The sequence below is a fragment of the Sebastes fasciatus genome, chromosome 6, assembly GCF_043250625.1.
Source record: "Sebastes fasciatus isolate fSebFas1 chromosome 6, fSebFas1.pri, whole genome shotgun sequence".
Lineage (NCBI taxonomy): Eukaryota > Metazoa > Chordata > Actinopteri > Perciformes > Sebastidae > Sebastes > Sebastes fasciatus.
The window spans coordinates 7749733-7767367 of NC_133800.1; the positions used below are offsets into that span (position 1 = coordinate 7749733).

The 17635-nt window shown below is 38.5% G+C and overlaps 1 protein-coding gene across 2 annotated transcripts; it reads right to left on the reverse strand.

The window, feature by feature from the left end:
• Positions 1-1629: 1629 nt before the first annotated feature.
• On the reverse strand, positions 1630-4496 carry ptger4a (prostaglandin E receptor 4 (subtype EP4) a). Of its 2 annotated transcripts, XM_074637443.1 has the most exons (3): positions 4370-4495; positions 3412-4276; positions 1630-2279 (listed from the first exon to the last, which is right to left on the reverse strand). In XM_074637443.1, exons 2-3 carry the CDS (start codon positions 4192-4194, stop codon positions 1752-1754), a joined length of 1311 nt encoding a protein of 436 aa, XP_074493544.1. In that variant the 5' UTR covers positions 4195-4276; positions 4370-4495; the 3' UTR covers positions 1630-1751. The 2 variants fall into 2 exon arrangements, with proteins under 2 accessions (XP_074493544.1, XP_074493543.1); XM_074637442.1 differs by having other exon boundaries at positions 3412-4496.
• Between the last annotated feature and the right edge of the window lie 13139 nt (positions 4497-17635).

Below are 17635 nucleotides of genomic sequence, written 5' to 3' on the forward strand. Positions count from 1 at the left end.
AGCAGGAAAAAAGAGTGTGAGAAACTTGGTGCTCACAAAATGAACTTCCGCTTTATGTTGACAACATACGACGACATGTCAAAGGTCATGTTCGCTGTGAAACGACAGCGTGGGCGTTAATTTACAGCTGCATTATAAAATGTTTTACCGAAGTTCTCAGTTATGATCTACCGCTCAATTTTAACACACACACACACACACGCACGCACACACACACACACACACGTTTACAGATATGAAAATTGATACAACCGCAACTATATGTCCACATATTTAATTCAGAATACAAAATAAAGTGCATAACTTAAAGACCGGATGAAAAAATAAATTAAAAGACCTTGTTGTATGTCAAACTCGACCTTTAACCAAATACCATTGTAATGTACAAACTCGAGGGGCGTGATTCCCAGCATTTATCCACACGAAGAAGCTTGTCTAAAATTAACAGCAAGAGAAACTAGAAAGGCAAGAATGTGATCCGTGACATGAAGCAACAATCTGGAGCCGATTTAATAACAGGGAAAAGGAGGCAGACTGTGTGCTACAAAGCTGCTGAAACTAAGACATAAAGCTCATTTGAGTGGAAAAGCTCAAACAAACGGGTTCAAAAGTTCAGTCTATTGTATATAGTGGTGAGACAGCAGCTGAAGGTGTCAACTGACAAACATTATAAGGCATGGAAAAAATGCGGCACAGAATAGGACGATCAATTTTTTTGGACATTTTGACTAAATAATTAACTGAATAATCAGCAGAATAACTGCTCATGAAAATAACCGTCCCAACTGATGCAAAACATTTTGTAAAGTCCTGATTTTCTGGATGTTAGCGCTGCAAAATAGTGATTCTGATCAAAGAAATACTTCTTTAGTGTGGAGAATCCCTTGAGAGTTGTGATTTATCAACTAAACCTTCTCGTAGAGAAGAATAACTTTATTACGAACAATATTTTACACAACATTGACACGTGTGTTGAAATATCTTCATCTTAGTACTCCACATCAAGCAACATCTGTCCACTGATTTACACCACATTTTTCTGTAGCTGAGGAACAAAATGTTTAGCGTTAATAACTACGGAAATAAAGTTTTTTATAATTTGAGATGACGTATGTGTGTGTGTGTGTGTATTCCCGCAAAAATGTTGGTGTCCACCACATAATAATACTGCACTGTACTTAGTCACATATGTCCTTCAAAAAGCACTGCACAATAGAGTTTGTTAAAGAAATCACTCCTTACAATGGCAGCATACATGCCAGTGGTTACTCATACAGTAAGGATCACATTCAATACTGTTTTCATTTATTGACCACAAGCGTGTGACTCAATTATTCTAAATTTCTGGCCCCATCTACTTTACAGTAAAGGTTTCCACAATGATCGAACAAAGTAGCTGAAATGAGGAAGGATAGCTTTTCCATCACTGACACTTGAGTCATGAAGAAGTGGGTCATCATCTTTGTTAGAATATCTGTTTTAGGCAAAATGACAAAATCTGCTCACACAGTCAGAGATAGTCATAACTAGAGGTAGGTGTGCGCTGAAACAGAGAACAACAGGAAGCTCACAGAACTTCAAGTTTCTCTTTCTTTCTCGCTTCTTTATGTGCCCGACTTCACAAGAAGAGTCATTTATTGTTTTTATTTGCCTTCCCCCCATTTTTCAGAGGTTTAGAAGTTCACTTTTAGAGAAGTCATTCGGTAGAGCTTCAGAGCGAACTGAGAACTTTCTCCTTATTCAGAGTTAAGTCAGATGGATTTCTCCTCCTCTGTCTCAGTGGTCAATGACACCTGAAGTGCCGGGTCTTTTGGGCATGGCAGAGCTGAAAGGTCCCTGATTACTTCTCTACTCTGAGCCTGTGAGTCTCTGACTGATGAAGGTTGTGTACCAGAGAGTTTGTCTGCTTTGTGGCAGGTTCCTTTGTACGCCTCACTTCCCTCTGGCAGGTAGAGGAAGATCTGGGAGTTGCTGGTGTAGTCTCGCACATCGTGGCAGACCAGGACGGTTGAGTCCCGGTTATTGGTGGTCGAGGGACGTTGAAGAGTGTCTATAGAGGGGCGGTTATCCTGTCTCTCTTGCCTCTGTGCTCCCATCTTGCAAAATAACCACTTGATTTTCTCAATGAGCTTGAGGAGAACAGCCTTGCGGAGCAGGATGTAGATCCAGGGGTCGAGAATGGGGTTGAAGGAGGCAAAGCGTATGGCACGTAGATCAGGGTTTTTGTCCAACCTCGGCTCCACTGGAGTCTTATACAGCTGGTTTAAAAACACCTGAGTCTGCAGGGGAAGAGAGAATACAGGATGAGTAGATGGATACATGTTTTACACTATGTGTGAGTGTGCAGCTGTGGGTGTGTGAAAAGCACATTAATAACAACATGGAGCACCAGAGCAGGAAAAGAGAGAGAGCATCTCATCATCCATGTACAAAAATAAGTACACTGTAAACAGGATTTCAACAGTATTAACCTGTTATTGCTAAAAACAGTGCTTTACTGTTAATACAAAAGAAAACCTGTTAAATTACACTAGGCCGTTTTTTAACTGAACTATAATGCATTCTTAAAAAACAGCACTTTACTGCTGATCAACTGTCTAAAGTATCATCAGTAACAGTTTCATGCAGTATTTTTTTAATTCTGGGACCTGATCTGCACATGTGAGGCTTGTACATTGTACATGATTGTAAAATCAGTTAATTAGCTTTATTGTTCTTCACTCACATGTTGTTATAGTTTGCATTCTGTGCTTGTAGCCAGCTATAGACATACATTTTGGGAAATGTGTCAACAAGTCTATTATAGCCTTTTTCCTAACAAGTGCCTTTAATTGTATTTAGTGTGACTATTCCTATGTCTGTAACCTGCTAAGTCTATTCATCTAGGCAAAAAAATTATGTTTATTAAAATGTATGTAAAAAATAAATAGTGCATTAAAACAAATCAGTAAGATAATGTAAAAGAAAGGTGAAAAACAGCTATATAATGTTTCTTTAAACAGTAAATTAACTGTAAAATACTGTGAAATTAATAATAAAAAAACCCAGTTCAAACTGTATTTTTCAATAACAGTACAAAGCTGTAAATTTCAACGACAGTATAATGATGTTAATTTTACAGTAACATAAAGGCAACCCTGCTGCCAGTTCTTTATCGTTATTTTACTGGGAAATTCTTAACAGTGCATATTTTTGCGTAAAACGTGCATAATGGATAGAATGAACAAAGAGTAGTGGCTTAAAAATGGCAAGGAAAAAGTTATTAAGTACAAATATTAATATGATTTAACTTTGCTTTCTAATCATCCACCTGGGTTTTGGATAAAAATGTATGACCAAACTGTGTTAAAAAGGAAAAAAGGAACATTTGTGCGCAAAAGATCAGTGCGTAAAGGATACTTAGGAACTTACAACAAGTGGTATGGCGCAGATAAGCACCACTGCTGAAGTGCCTATGAGCAGAATGACCATCTGGATCTCTGCACCGGCCAGACGACTGAAGCTGCTTCCTCTCCTCGGCGGCTTCCTGGTGCGTCCCAGGTCGGTACCCAGCGACATCTTGCGCATGAAGTGTTGGTGCATCCGGATCAAAGCCACGCACACCAGCACATTACAGACAACAGTGGTGAGGATCAGAAGAGTGCTGTAGCCGGCGTATATGAAGGAGTAGGCGGCATCGCTGGTCTTGTTGCTCCTCCACTCTAAGAAGCACCAAGTGTCCGGGTATTGTTTCTTCACATGTCCGAAGCCGACGATAGGCAGAGCGCAGAAGAGCGCGTTGAAGATGTAGATGCCCAGGAGAGTCAAACCGGCCAGTTTCTGGTCCACAAAGTCGTTGTAGAAGTAGGGATGGTTGATGGCGATGTATCTCTCCACCGACATGGCACAGATGATGCTGAGCCCGGCCAGAGAGAAGAAGAGCAAAGTGCAGCCAAAGTACTGGCACAGCGCGTTGTCGCCTGGCCACGAGCCCTTCACGTAGGTGGCGATGGTGACCGGACTGGCCAGCAGGGTGCCCAGCAGGTCCGTGACCGCCAGGCCACACACCAGCGTGTAAAACGTGGTTTCTTTCTGTTCTTTGCGAGACTTACAAAGCACCACGATGGCGATGAAGTTCCCAACCATCCCGAAGATGAACATAATGGACGGGATGGTTGGGACAAAGCCCCCTGTTGTCATCGTTTGGTTATTCATCTTTTAAAACGCAGTTCAAGACGAGTGAAACTACTTTTCTCAACGCCAGCATTCCCAGTCCAGAGGAGGAAACTTATTTTCACTTGAAAGAAAACCAACATCATCAAAATCAGAACCAAAACAAAACAGTTGAAAAAAAACAAAAAAGTTGAAAAAAAACAAAAATAGTTTGCACCTTGTCTTAGTTCTTCCTCCTGCTGAGCATCATCATGTGGCTGAGAGATCCTCAGCTATAGCTTTGGGAGACAGAAGCACATTTCACTCACCAGGAGAGAGAGATGAAGGCAGCCAACAGACACCAGTGACTTCATTGAAATAAGGCTCTGCCTTCAAGCTTCCTGCAGGGTTCAGTCCCTCCCCTTCATTTCACCTCACAGCTTCATCAGCTGTTCAGTCTGGTGCAGCAAAGGCCTTGGACATATTTTGTTTTAACACCATCACACAGAGGTTCAACCTAAACAACAAATCTTTTTATTTAAATTTTTTAATTTTTTATTGTGTTATAAAGTGATTACAAAACAAGTGAAGATGTGCAGGGACATACTCTATATAAAAAAGACCAAATATATATTATACAGAGAAAGACAAATAATAAAGTACAAAAACAAACAAAACAAAACAAAAACAACACAAGGGGATAAAAGCAGGTTGAAGAATGTGTGTGTGTTTGTGTGTGTGTGCGTGTGATGTGGATAATGGGTGTGTGTTTGGCATTGAATGAGGCGAAATGGTCATATATGACATATACCTACTCTTAAACACATATACTGTACACATGCACACATATCTACACACACACATACAGATATCCTTCCTTTTATAGCATAGGGGGAACAAAAACAAAACAAAAAGAAAATAAATGAATGAAATATATATATAATACAGTATAAATAAATAAATAAGTAAATAATAACAATAATAAAGAAAATAAATGTTTTAAGTTAATTCGAAGGTCATATATAATTATAACTGTGTATGTGTGTGTGCGTGGCGTGTATGTGTGTGGGTGGGCAGAAATGGGGGTACAACAAATCTTGTATGACACGGTTTAACATTAAAAAAAGTTACAAAAATGAGAATCTTAAAACTCTTACAAATGTAAATGTGTTCTTTTAAAGTTACCATAAGACCAAATTCATATTGTGTTTGAATTAGGCTATATTTTAGGCAATTAGTTGAGGCTTGTAGATCAAAATGGTCATATTTATATTTTCCCAGCCCAAAAAAATGTGTTCCTTGTAAGAACCAAATATTCCTGTAAGCTTAAAAGTGCCACAAAAAGGTAGAATAAAACTTAGAATATAGTAATGTGAAGGTAATTATTTATTATTATTTTATTAGGTATCATTTATTATTTGTTATAGTAATTCAGTTATTCTAAAATAATTTCCTGACAATCATCTCATAATAGGATTGATTTGGGATCAAGAATCTTTCTTTGCTCCGTAATTATATTATATAGGTGAAGGTCCATATATATCTATATCTATATCTATATATCTATATCTATATCTATATCTGTATATATACTGTATATATATCAGGGACTAAAGGGTGCTTTGTGCGTTAGTATCACGCGCTGATGGGCGTGACAAAGTGTCGGTAATTTACGCTCTGGGAATGAGAATGGGCTGCCCCTGCTCAGTTGGATTAAAGGGCAACCATATGAGGGCAACACACATCGACCTGCCTGACCTGCTTCAAAACATCCTCTGCTTTCCGTGCACACCGGCCATCCTCACGATTTCCATGACTGTTATATGTAGTATGACGGTTCTCGATCAGGACTTGTTTTGACAAACAAACCAGCAACATCACCACGCTCAGGTGGGTGGGGTTTGTTTAGCTGCGCTGATGATGTCAGACTTGTGGCTGCAGCTTGTCTGTTGTCTGTGTGTGATGCAATTAACCCTGAGCTAATTGTCAGTGGCATCACTTGTGAAAAAGCACCCACACCACTTGAAGCTGTTTCCTCCACGTAGCTAGACTGTGACTGCTTTCGCACAACATGTTGAACTCTGAGGAACCGAGACCCTGAGCCCTGCTGCCTGACGTCATCCCACCAGACTGACCCTGTGCTCTTGGAAAACACACTTGTTTTTTCTTTGTTGCCACTTTCTGCCATTTATTTAAACATAGAAACGGAGGAAACATGCTCTGATTAGGGGCGCAATATAGCCTTGAAAAAATAATATTTTCTTAGGCATACCCATTCAGGCTTTATATAACATAATTGGCCTCAACATGTCAACCTTTTGAAAAACAGCTGTTATGTAATGTGTTTGCCACCCTGCACGTATAAAATATGATTTCAGCGTCCTGTTGTGTTTTTCTGTATACGTGCATGTCGGGTTTCAATCCTCACAGAATGTTCTGTAAGTAGATTTGAAAGATTAGGCTTCTCATGAATGTGCTTTTCCTGGATTTGTTTGTTGAAGTCAGATAACCTGCAGCGTGGTCGCACTGCAGACGCACTGCTGAAAGACTACATTTTCCTGTAAATACAACTGTTGAAAGACAATCACACAGCTGAGTGGGGCTTTCTGTTCAGGCATTTGTTTTTCTGGTAGACTTTGTGGTTTAAAGAAAGCAAAGAAAAAACAACTTCCAAAACACAGTATTTCTTCCAGGGCTTTAATTCCTGTGCCAAACAATTACTACATTGTGTCTTGGAAAGGTTTTGTTGGCTCTATAGACTCTTATATCCTCAAAGTAGTGCCAGTTGGTGGAAAACATTTCTTTTTCTTTTGATAGCTGTTAGGGATTTGACTTTGTTTCTTACAACGAGAGGGACAATTACACCAAGGGAGCTATTACAGGTATTCAGTACTGAATTTAGGTGTAGTTCTGCATGATTTGCTTGCAACAATGCACCCGTGCTTTAGTTTAACGCTTGGGTTGATCTATGATTTACCGTCTGAGATTACGGTTTGCCAAAGACCTTTTTGTTTAGAAAAAACAACAGCCACCTGTAGAGTAAAACAGGATCTCTGTGGACATGTACAGACACATCTGGTAGCTTGTGGGATGGGTCAAAGAAAACTGTCTTCATTCCACATCTACTGTCTACACACCCACACATTTAATAACTGACAAAACTGACTCTGTCTGCACAATTTACATTTTTGTCAATGAACTGACTTGTATATATACTGCTGATGATTTAAACTTCCACAATAATAAAGGCAGACATGATATTCACTAGCTTCAAGCTAGTTGACAAAACAGTCCCACCACCAAGGTCACCATAATGTTTTAAAATCCACATTTATCAGAGCTCTTTCTCAAACATATTGGCTTAAAGGACTGGTCAACACGTTCCCATTCCAACTCGTCACATACTGACGCCTTATCAGACCCCTCGGCGTCACATCTTGGTCGCACTAAACACGTGCTTAATGTTGTGAATTAAATAAAAACACGTGCTTAATGTTGTGAATGAAATGAAAACACGTGCTTAGGTTCAGGCAATGAACCACTATGGTTAGGTTTAGGAAAAAACAACATGGTTGGGCTTAAAACTACTGTTTTTACAGTGAAAATGTGACTGGACGTTGTGAACACAGGACATGATCGAACAGCTGATTGTAAAGTGAAAGTGAAACTTAACGCACTCCTGGATGACAGCCTTGTGTTTATTGGACCCCGCCACCTCCCCTCCCGCCCGCCGTGTGTGTCTCTTTTGCTCTTTAAACTACGCCACCACAGCACTTTCCCTGAGCGTTTACTGTTGCCGTGAAAGGGTTTACATTGTAGTTAATGGAAAGCCTGGTACGTCTCCTACCACCGCTAAAGGTTGCCTTTTGCGGCGGTATCGGACGCTGATGGCCGTGACAAAACATCAGTATTTTGATGCCCTGGTAATGAGAATGGGTTGGAGTAGTTCAAAATTTTGGGAGGTACACATTTGCTTTCTTGGTGAGAGTCAGATGAGAAGATTGATATAACAAGTCTGTACAGTAAATATGTAGTTGGCTTAGCATAAAGACTGGAAACAGAGGGAAACAGCTAGCCATCTCTTTTCAAAAGGTACTAAATCCACCAGCACCTCTATAGCTAACAAACATGTTAGCTTACATCTTGTTTCTTTAATCTGTAGCTACAAAAAAAACAAAATCTTGGCTGGGCAACTGGCGTAGACTTCAGGAAGGTGCTGTTTCTTTGGTGCCTTCAAATGGGTTGGTGTTTACTGTGTTCATGAGAGGAATCCATATGACTGCGCCCTCCTGTCGTATTTACGACCTCGTTAAGTGGAAAGTTTCTGAAGGCTCCGAGTTCACGAGTTGTGACGTGTTTATTGACGTTGCCAGAAATGGCGGAGGCCATGGAAGTAAATTTTTCGGTGCATAATGAGTAATATAATTTTAATCGTATATTGTTTTTTTTTCCGTAATTTTATAGGTCTGAGGAAAATGCTGATATTCCCAACAGCCTCATCTTTCTCCTCTGTCATTATGTCTTTGCATTTCCTACATTATGTTACCTAATTGCTGCTAATAGCATCTGTGGCGACTAGACGCCGACAGTAACGTTAATATTGCCGTTGCTTAGCAGCGGTGTTCTCACGACTTAACCACTTGAACGCCAAGCATATCATGTACATGACTTCCCATGTTGTAAACACGAGCTCACGTGTTTCATTTGAAGGCACCATTCATGCTAAGCTAAGCTACTGGCTCCAGCTACATGTTTACAGAGGGTGGTTTCAATAGTGAGCTAACTTTGATAAAAATGTCTTGAGTTGTTTTCAAAGCCCAAAATGAACTTTTATCTCAAGTTTCAAGCTGTTTTTCATGTTGTAGTGAAACAAATGAAATCAAGTAGCTACCTGGTACATTTATTCACTAATTTATAAACCTATTTCCATTTAAAAACAACAACAACCTAGCTTCATAAGTTGTTTGGCAGTAAAGTAGGTCTATATGTGATAGCATAAAACATGCAAAAACATTGGTAAAATCAATACAAATGCATGACAAGAGCACTTGTTTCCATGAACCTTGAGCCTCAATCCAGATAACATTTTTGTCTACATTGCTATTTTAAGCATTAAACTGGTGCTTTCCAATAGAGCAGTTTACTGTTATTCCATATCAGACTAATCATCGGTGAAGTCACCCCTCTCGACTTTAGTCTTGGATTCCCAACATCTTTGAGCATAAACCCAGGTGGCCGGGTTGTTGTCCTTGACACTCTGCCTGCGGCCTGTTTTTAAATGTAAAGTTTAGAGAGAGTCTGGACGTGTTTATTCTGGGGTCTGGTAGATTTGTAGTAAAAACATCCGTATGCGATCTCACTCAGCATAACAAAGAGAATCAGATGTAAACTGTTTGAACTGGCACAGAGTTTGACATGTGATGCCAACATGAAAACAGAAATACTTTGTCTGCTTTTTGAGATTATTTACAACAGGCATCTGATTAAACTGTCATTGATTTGTTTGGGCTGTTGAGTCTAAGTCATCAAATGTAATCATATCTACTCTATAACTCCTTGAAGATATGGATTCACTGTATACAGCCACTTTCAATATGACCTTGAATGACCTGAGCATAAAACATCTCTGTTCATACTGTTATTTCATCCAACCCATAGAGGACAGTTTACTCTTGAGGCTGTAGGACTGCAAAACAATACAAAATCAGACTCAAGCTCATTCAAGTCAAAATGACAAAGAACAATATAATGCACATTCAGTCTTGTGAAGGGCTCATTGCATGGGTGGAAAAAAGTACAAAATGCAAGTCTCCCTCAAAAAAAATCCAAGGCACACTGTAGTGTTTGAACAAAATGAAAATGCCTTTATTTTATATGGCAATAATTGTTTAAAATGACCAACGCGTTGCGACCAACATAGGTCTTCATCAGGGTCACTGTGAGCATTCAGCAGTAGCTTGCACACCTATATTGTGTTATACTAATCAGTAGAGTGGGAGGGTGGTTCTCCATCAATGAGCAAGCCTATTGGTGGAAAAAACAAGGAAATTACACATCATTAATAGGGAGGAGAAAGAAGAAAAATCAATATAATGCACTTTACATTTAACATTAAACTTTACACAATCATTTTCCTGATCTTCCAGCAGGACTGTTTATCCCTAAAGAGGGTATATGACTCATATCAAACAGCAACATAATGGGAAGTTGCTTTAAACGTGTTAATCCATCCAAACTGTTCAGATTCCTCGGTAAACCTGTGAGCCCTACATCCCCGCTGTACAAGTGTACCATTTGGTTGTAGACATTATTGTGGCAATCATTAACAGGGAGCCGACACTCAAAGCCAAATTAGGGACATTTACTGCTAATCTTTACATGACCAGACGACCCTAGTTGCCCATTAGAGCACGATGGAAAACCGCACGCAGGATGTTATATTGCTGATGATGCATAAATTAAGGTAAATGGTACAAACCTACTGTCAAAGGGCCAAACCATAACACATGAGCAAAACCCCGCCGGCACTGCATCTCATTTAATCAGCTCATTTATATTCCAACTACTGAGTTTGTGAATTAGTTTTGGACACACTGTACGCTGGTTGTGAACGGCTGCTGTGCCAGCTCATTGAAATGCAAGAGAACATGTTTCATTCAGATTACTGACATATAACGCCAGTAAGAAGGTTTATTTTAAATTTCATGACCAGCAGTTGGTTTCAGGTGAACATTCTGTTGCTATAGCAAATATTAACAGACACCTTTCATCTACGGCCCAAATACCCTCCATGTATCTATATGCATGTTTGTTAAAGCTGTTAATTGTGATTGTTGACTTGTTGATTTAGTTTCTTTCTGCAGTTTACAGTTTACTACTAATCAAGCTAGACATTAGCTTATATTAGCTGTCTGAGGCTAATGTTGCTAATACAACAACCATAACGAGTAGCTAACTGTTAATTTACTGTTGATGTCATGCATTTTACTATTTTTACTTTAGGCTTTTAACACTTGTGGATTATGTTTACTAGATTAATTACTGTGTTAGGCTATACTTCTGTGTGCATGTGGACTGGAGACAGTCTGTGTATACTGTATGTTATTTTGTAGCAGATATGGCTACTGTACTGTATGTGTCCAAGTCCAATTTTCCTTCGGGACAATTAAATCTATCTTATCTTATCTTATCTTATCTTATCTTATGAGGTCTTAAAGGAATAGTTCGACATTTTAGGAAATACACTTATCCACTTTCTTGCTGACAGTTAGATAAGGACTGATAACGGGTTACGGGTCAACGGCTAGATCTGTCTCTGTCTGAAGGTAACAAAATCCCCCTACAAGCATTTTTAAAGCTTATCTACACGCATAGTGAGAACACAAGGAAACATATTTTTTAAATATAATATATTTTTTAAAACATGTATTTAAATGTATTCTAATTTGTATTTGTTCACTCCTAATATTCTATTTAATTAAATTTGATCTCTTTTAATAGTATTGTATTATCTACATTTTTGTATGTTCCTGATTTAACTTCTATATTTTTTACCATTTGTATAGTCTTGAAATGTTACATTCAATTTACGTATGTAAAGCCCCTAATTAAAATGTTTTAAAATCCCTTTAAAGAACAATTTGTTAACATCAAGTCCTTTTGTCTAAACATTAACTACAACAACCTGGTAAACATGTTCTTGGAGCAGGATTCATGTGATGATCAAAGGAGAAGACAATGTGCAGAACCAATTAAACTGCTTCATTATAAATCTTGTTGGCTGCTTAACCGCAAATTATGCAGCTAATATTTTACAAGGTAATTACTCTGAGGACATATCTAAACAATCACATGATACATTTTTCTCTTGATGCAGTCAGTCTGGTCTTATCTTTTATCTGGTTGTTCCGGCTTTTATCAATGAAACTCCTGCTGGCAATTACTCATCAGCTCCCCAATGTGAGGAGAGATGAGGACCAGATGTTTTGGGTGGGTGTATTTTCTTACAGGATTAATTTTTATGAAAACATTTTTTGATCGTGATAGTGTCAGTGTCATGAGCGGAGCTACAGTGCTGCTTCCAGTGGGACAGCTGTGATACGTCTTGCCTGACAGTTACGTCATCCCTAAACACACAGACGTGTGTTTTAGCCACATCAATACTCTTTCACAAAGCTTTGTAGATAAAATGCTGAGATGTTGTGACACAGAGTGGTCAAAGGTTGTGAGAGATACTGAAATGTCTTTCAGTATAATGTATAAATATCCCAATAAATACGAGTCATGTTTGTACAAGAGTCGCTATAACTGCTATACAGTACTGCAATGTGGTAGTTTGATATCAGACCATTCTTCAGGCAGGGAGGCCTTCAAATGTTTGAGAGAAAAAAATGTTTTCTTTGCAAAAAATGTATTTGTAATGGAAAAACAACTAGTTACAGTTACAGACTCAGCTGCAAATTGGGGCTGTCCTCAACGAAAGAAATTCTCAGTCGACTGATAACATTTGTACGATTTTTACAACTAATTAGTTGATTTAATCGACAGTGAAACTCACAGTGATTCTCCACAAAGAATCACAAGGAAGCGCCACATTAAATCTTGTATTTACTGGAGATGTGCTCATAAATAGGTTCTTTGAAATAAGTCATTAGCAGACTAAGATGAAAACGGCTGACTAGTCGACTAATCGAATAAGAGGGAGCAGCCTTACTGCAAATCTTACATAGACAGCAACTGCTAAGTGCAGATGTAGGCCTATATCATTTAAAAAAACAAAACACAAATGACATACAATACAATAACCGCAGTTCATCTTATAGTAATGTTTGAGGGGTCAAATATCCCATTGCTGCACATGTTTTTCACTCTGCATTTGTAATGGTCATCTTGAGACCATTGTTCGTCGTTACTAAAGGGATCAGTATGCTTCGTCTGAAACCCCCTCTATACTTTTCACACAAATGACAGCAGCACCCAACAATTTCTGTAACTTCCTGAAACAAACCATCTGATATTCAGGCCCACTTCTTGAAACAATTAGCCAGGTGTGTGGAGGTTATTGAACTTCTCTCTCAAGCTTTATTTTGAAAAGGTTCACACAATTACTTCTGTCACCTTTGATGTACCCGAGTGCAACATCACGTCATTACGTCTTGCTCTTCTCTATGACAGCAAGCTTTTCACCCCACCTTTAAGTGAGGCCATAAGGAACAGCTGTAAAAACTATTACCATTGACATGTTGAACGAAGTAGTTCATTTAGAGCATACTAACAGCTTTGGCTTATTTGGCCATGCCATACAATATCACATACTTAGTGACTATTTGCAACTGATGCACCAGCAATTCTTGCAGCAGATACTATAAATCACAAATGCAAAGGCAGCTACACATGAGAAACAAACAAGTACATTTTTATTGATAATTGGTAGTATGTATCAGCGTGAGTTTTGCAGGCTACTCAACGAGGCACAAAGAGGCTATACTGTGAGTATTTGTTGTAGTAAACACGACCAATTATACAACATGGCTCCCAAAGTGCTGTTAATATACACCGATCAGCCATAACATTATGACCACCTGCCTAATATTGAGTAGGTCCCCCTTTTTTGCAGCCAAAACAGCCCTGACCTGTCGAGGCATGGACTCCACTAGACCTCTGAAGGTCTGCTGTGGTATCTGGCACCAAGCCGTCAGTAGCAGATCCTTTAGGTTCTGTAAGTTGTGAGGTGGGACCTCCGTGGATCGGACTTGTTTGTCCAGCACATCCCACAGACGCTCGATTGGATTGAGATCTGGAGAATTTGGAGGTCGAGTCAACACCTCAAACTCGTTGCCATCCACATGATGTCAAAGAAAATGTGATTCATCAGACCAGGCCACCTTCTTCCATCGCTCCGTGGTCCAGTTCTGATGCTCACGTGCCCATTGTAGGTGCTTTTGGCGGTGGACACGGGTCAGCATGGGCACCCTGACTGGTCTGCGGCTACGTAGCCCCATACGCAAAAAAACTGAGATGCACTGTGTGTTCTGACACCTTTCTATCGGAACCAGCATTAACTTTTTCAGCAATTTGAGCTACAGCAGCTCTTCTATTGGATGGGACAACACGGGCCAGCCTTCGCTCCCCACGTGCGTGCATCGATGAGTCTTGGCCGCCGGTTCACCGGTTTTCCTTCCTTGGACCACTTTTGGTAGGTCCTGACCACTGCAGACCGGGAACATCCCACAAGAGCTGCAGTTTTGGAGATGCTCTGACCCAGTCGTCTAGCCATCACAATCTGGCCCTTGTCAAAGTCGCTCAGCATTGTAAGGAGATATTATTCACTTCACCTGTCAGTGGTCATAATGTTATGGCTGATCAGTGTATATACCATATGTTAAACACAGAAAAATGAAGTTACAGAATGCCTAAATCTCTACGATAAATAAGGTGCACAAAACTGTTTAAAGTTTAAGTTTTATAAGTTGGTATTTGTAGCAAATGTTTTCAATTCTCACTATGTTTCTGCAGACATTTTAATAGCTTGGAAAGGTTATGCATATCAACTGATGATGACAACATAACAGGCAAATGAATCAGACAGCAAATAAATCCAATTTGTAATTAACCATTGGAAGTTTGTCTGATTTATTACTGTTTAATATGTGAGCAATACGCCAATGTCAGGACACATAAAAGCCACGCATACCCTCAAAACAAACAGACAGACAAATGAAACATTATTTGCTTTCACTTATCTCCTTAGAATGTGAAATATGAAGCAGCTGACCTTGATGAATAATGAAAGATTAATAAACACGTTTCTGGAGCCAAGAGCCACACAAGCAGCAGCATCTTATCCTGTAATCTGCTTTAACAGACGGACACAGCGGTCTCAGATATAAATCACACTTACAAATCAAAAATAAGAACCGAATCCTGTTGACTTAAGTTAAAAAAAAAGGCATTTAGTAGGACGTAATGTTCAGAGTGGATAATATGTACTAAACGTAAAAGATTAGATGAGGATGTGCTGGCGTTATTATAAATTCTCTTACCAGCTCAAGTGCCTTTATTCTACAAATACAGTTTCCTGCTAGAGATAAGTGTTGTTTTTACAGTAGCAGGTGTTCTGTATCCAGGCTCAACACTGATAATGTCTAATGCATCTCCTTGTCTCTTCTAGACTCTGTAATGTTTACATTTGTCAAATAAACCATGAAACATATCCCTTACAAACCTTGCCTCCCCCTCCAAGAAAACACACACAGGTCTTTTAAAACACTTAACAGGCTCTGGGCAACAGATAACCAGTGATGTGGATGTCAAACTTCCTGACTTTTTTTCCCGTCATCTCATCGCATCTCAACCTGACTGACTTCATCAGCCGTGTTGGCACATCTGTCTGACAAACACCCGCAATGACGGCCAAAAAACCCTTCAAGCGGGAAATGTAAACACTTGTGTTACTTTTAAATCAGTGATTTTAAGTTGAGTTTGAGGACGAGCAGCCGACAAAGAATGATGAATGACCCATTTTTACTGCATATTAAAGCTAATTCATTGTCTACAGATTTTACACAGTCAAAGCTTTATCAGTGGGAGATAAGCATCACACAAAAATGGCCTGTGGAGTGGAGCTGGTATAAGATGAAAGACTGAGAAGATAGTGGCATTTTTATTTGTTATAATTACACTTTAGGTTGCAGCCACCATTCATAAATGGATTACTAAATTTGTGTGTAAAGTCCTCCCTAAATTATTTTTCTTTTTTTGTTGTTGTTTGCCTCTCTTTATTTCTTTCTTTATTTCTTTATTTTTATTCTTGTTTTTTTAATTTTCTTTTGACATTTGCAAGTAATTCCTCTTTTTAATTATTTTTTTTTCATTTTTGTCTTCGGGCTTCATGACTCTGCGATGACTTGCTATATTTTGGGAGAATTAATATGTATTGGTATTGTATGTTATCCCCCAATGTTATGTTGTGTATAAGAAAAAATCAAATAAATAGATCACAAACAAAAGGAAACATCTATAGCCCCTTCAATCAAAAGCAGTAAACAAGGTAAACAGGAAGTCACTGTAGCATCACAAGCTGTAACACAAGGTCCAAATTGTACAGTGTTAGGAGGCCAAACAATATATTTAACTTAACCGTTGCTGTGAATGTAGTAATGACTTTACATGCAACAAGAAATATGTTTCAGAGCGTTACAAATGTTACACTATTCTGATGTTATCTGGCCATTTAGCCATTTGTTAATGTATTGTAATCTAGTGATGTATTGAAAAGCAAGTTTACCAGTTTACATTGTTATTTAACAGCATTTTATTCCAGTGTCAAGTCAGATGTGTGGACTATATTCCATATTATCTCTTTTGCCCTTCAATTAAGGTCTGTAATATGTTTTAATCTAGTGATGTGTAAATCTCCACTTAATAAACACTTACTAGCTAAAACTACAGACAATCTCTCCCTCTTCTCTCTTATTTGGCCTGTAGAGAAGTATGTTTTTATTATTAAGTGAAATAAGGGGAACTATTATGATGACATACTCTACAGCCCCTCCTTCTATTACTGACTCGCAATCAGCTTTTATCTACCTATTCATATGTTAGCACTTATTTCACTACAATACTATGCATTTCCTTTCTTTATGATCATGATTACTATTTTAAGAATTTTCAATTGATTTTCCTTTCATTTACCATTATCATTATTATAATAATAATAATAATAATAATAATAATAATATAATAACAATAATAAAACAATAATTGGCTGTTTCTCCTCGTTTTTATTCAATTTTATTTATTTATTTTTGCTTTTCTTTCTTTTTTACTTTCCCCTCACATAAAAATATTGCTTTTGGATTTATGATTATGTTATGGCATGTTCTTTGTCGTATTCATTGATATGGTATGAAGAAATTATTTTGTATTGTGGAGAACAAAGTACATATATGGTTCTATTGAGTCAATAAATAAGGCGTTTTTAAAAGTACAGACAACCGACTCTAAACAAGTAAACTATGTGGACCCTGAGTTAAGATTGTTTTATCAACTGCTGTTTCCAAGGTCAAGTCAAAAAATCTCAATTTCATATTCAAAAGGGGACAAAATATAATAGCAGTGTAGTAATAATATTTTCTAACAGCTAAATTACACTTCTTGTGCTCCTATATAAGGAAACATTGACGAGTGAATAGCTGCTCACTCAGTAAGGAGCCTTCTTGTTTCAGCAATTTGTGTCGCTCATTCATCCCGGACTGCATACCAGGCTGTTTCCCAAGATCCTGTTCTGAATACTGAATAGCTGCAACATAATGTGGAATGCACGTATTATGTGCACAACCACAACAGCATTTTCTTCTCCAAAGATCTATTATCTTATCTTTCTGCGGAGTCTAAACAACTCGGGCTTTTCTCTATTTGCCAGTTTACGTGCTGTTTTCCATGCATTAGCTGATGCTGCACTCTCATGTTGATAGTTCCACTTTTAACAAACACAGATGTGCAC

What these genes read in the sequence shown, in the direction of transcription:
- ptger4a (XM_074637442.1), bottom strand. Translation starts at nt 4,194, where the DNA reads ATGAATAACCAAACGATGACAACAGGGGGCTTTGTCCCAACCATCCCG. An exon ending in TCTGCGCCATACCACTTGTT is followed by an intron (nt 2,280 to 3,411) that starts GTAAGTTCCTAA and finishes CTTCCCCTGCAG; the next exon opens with ACTCAGGTGTTTTTAAACCA.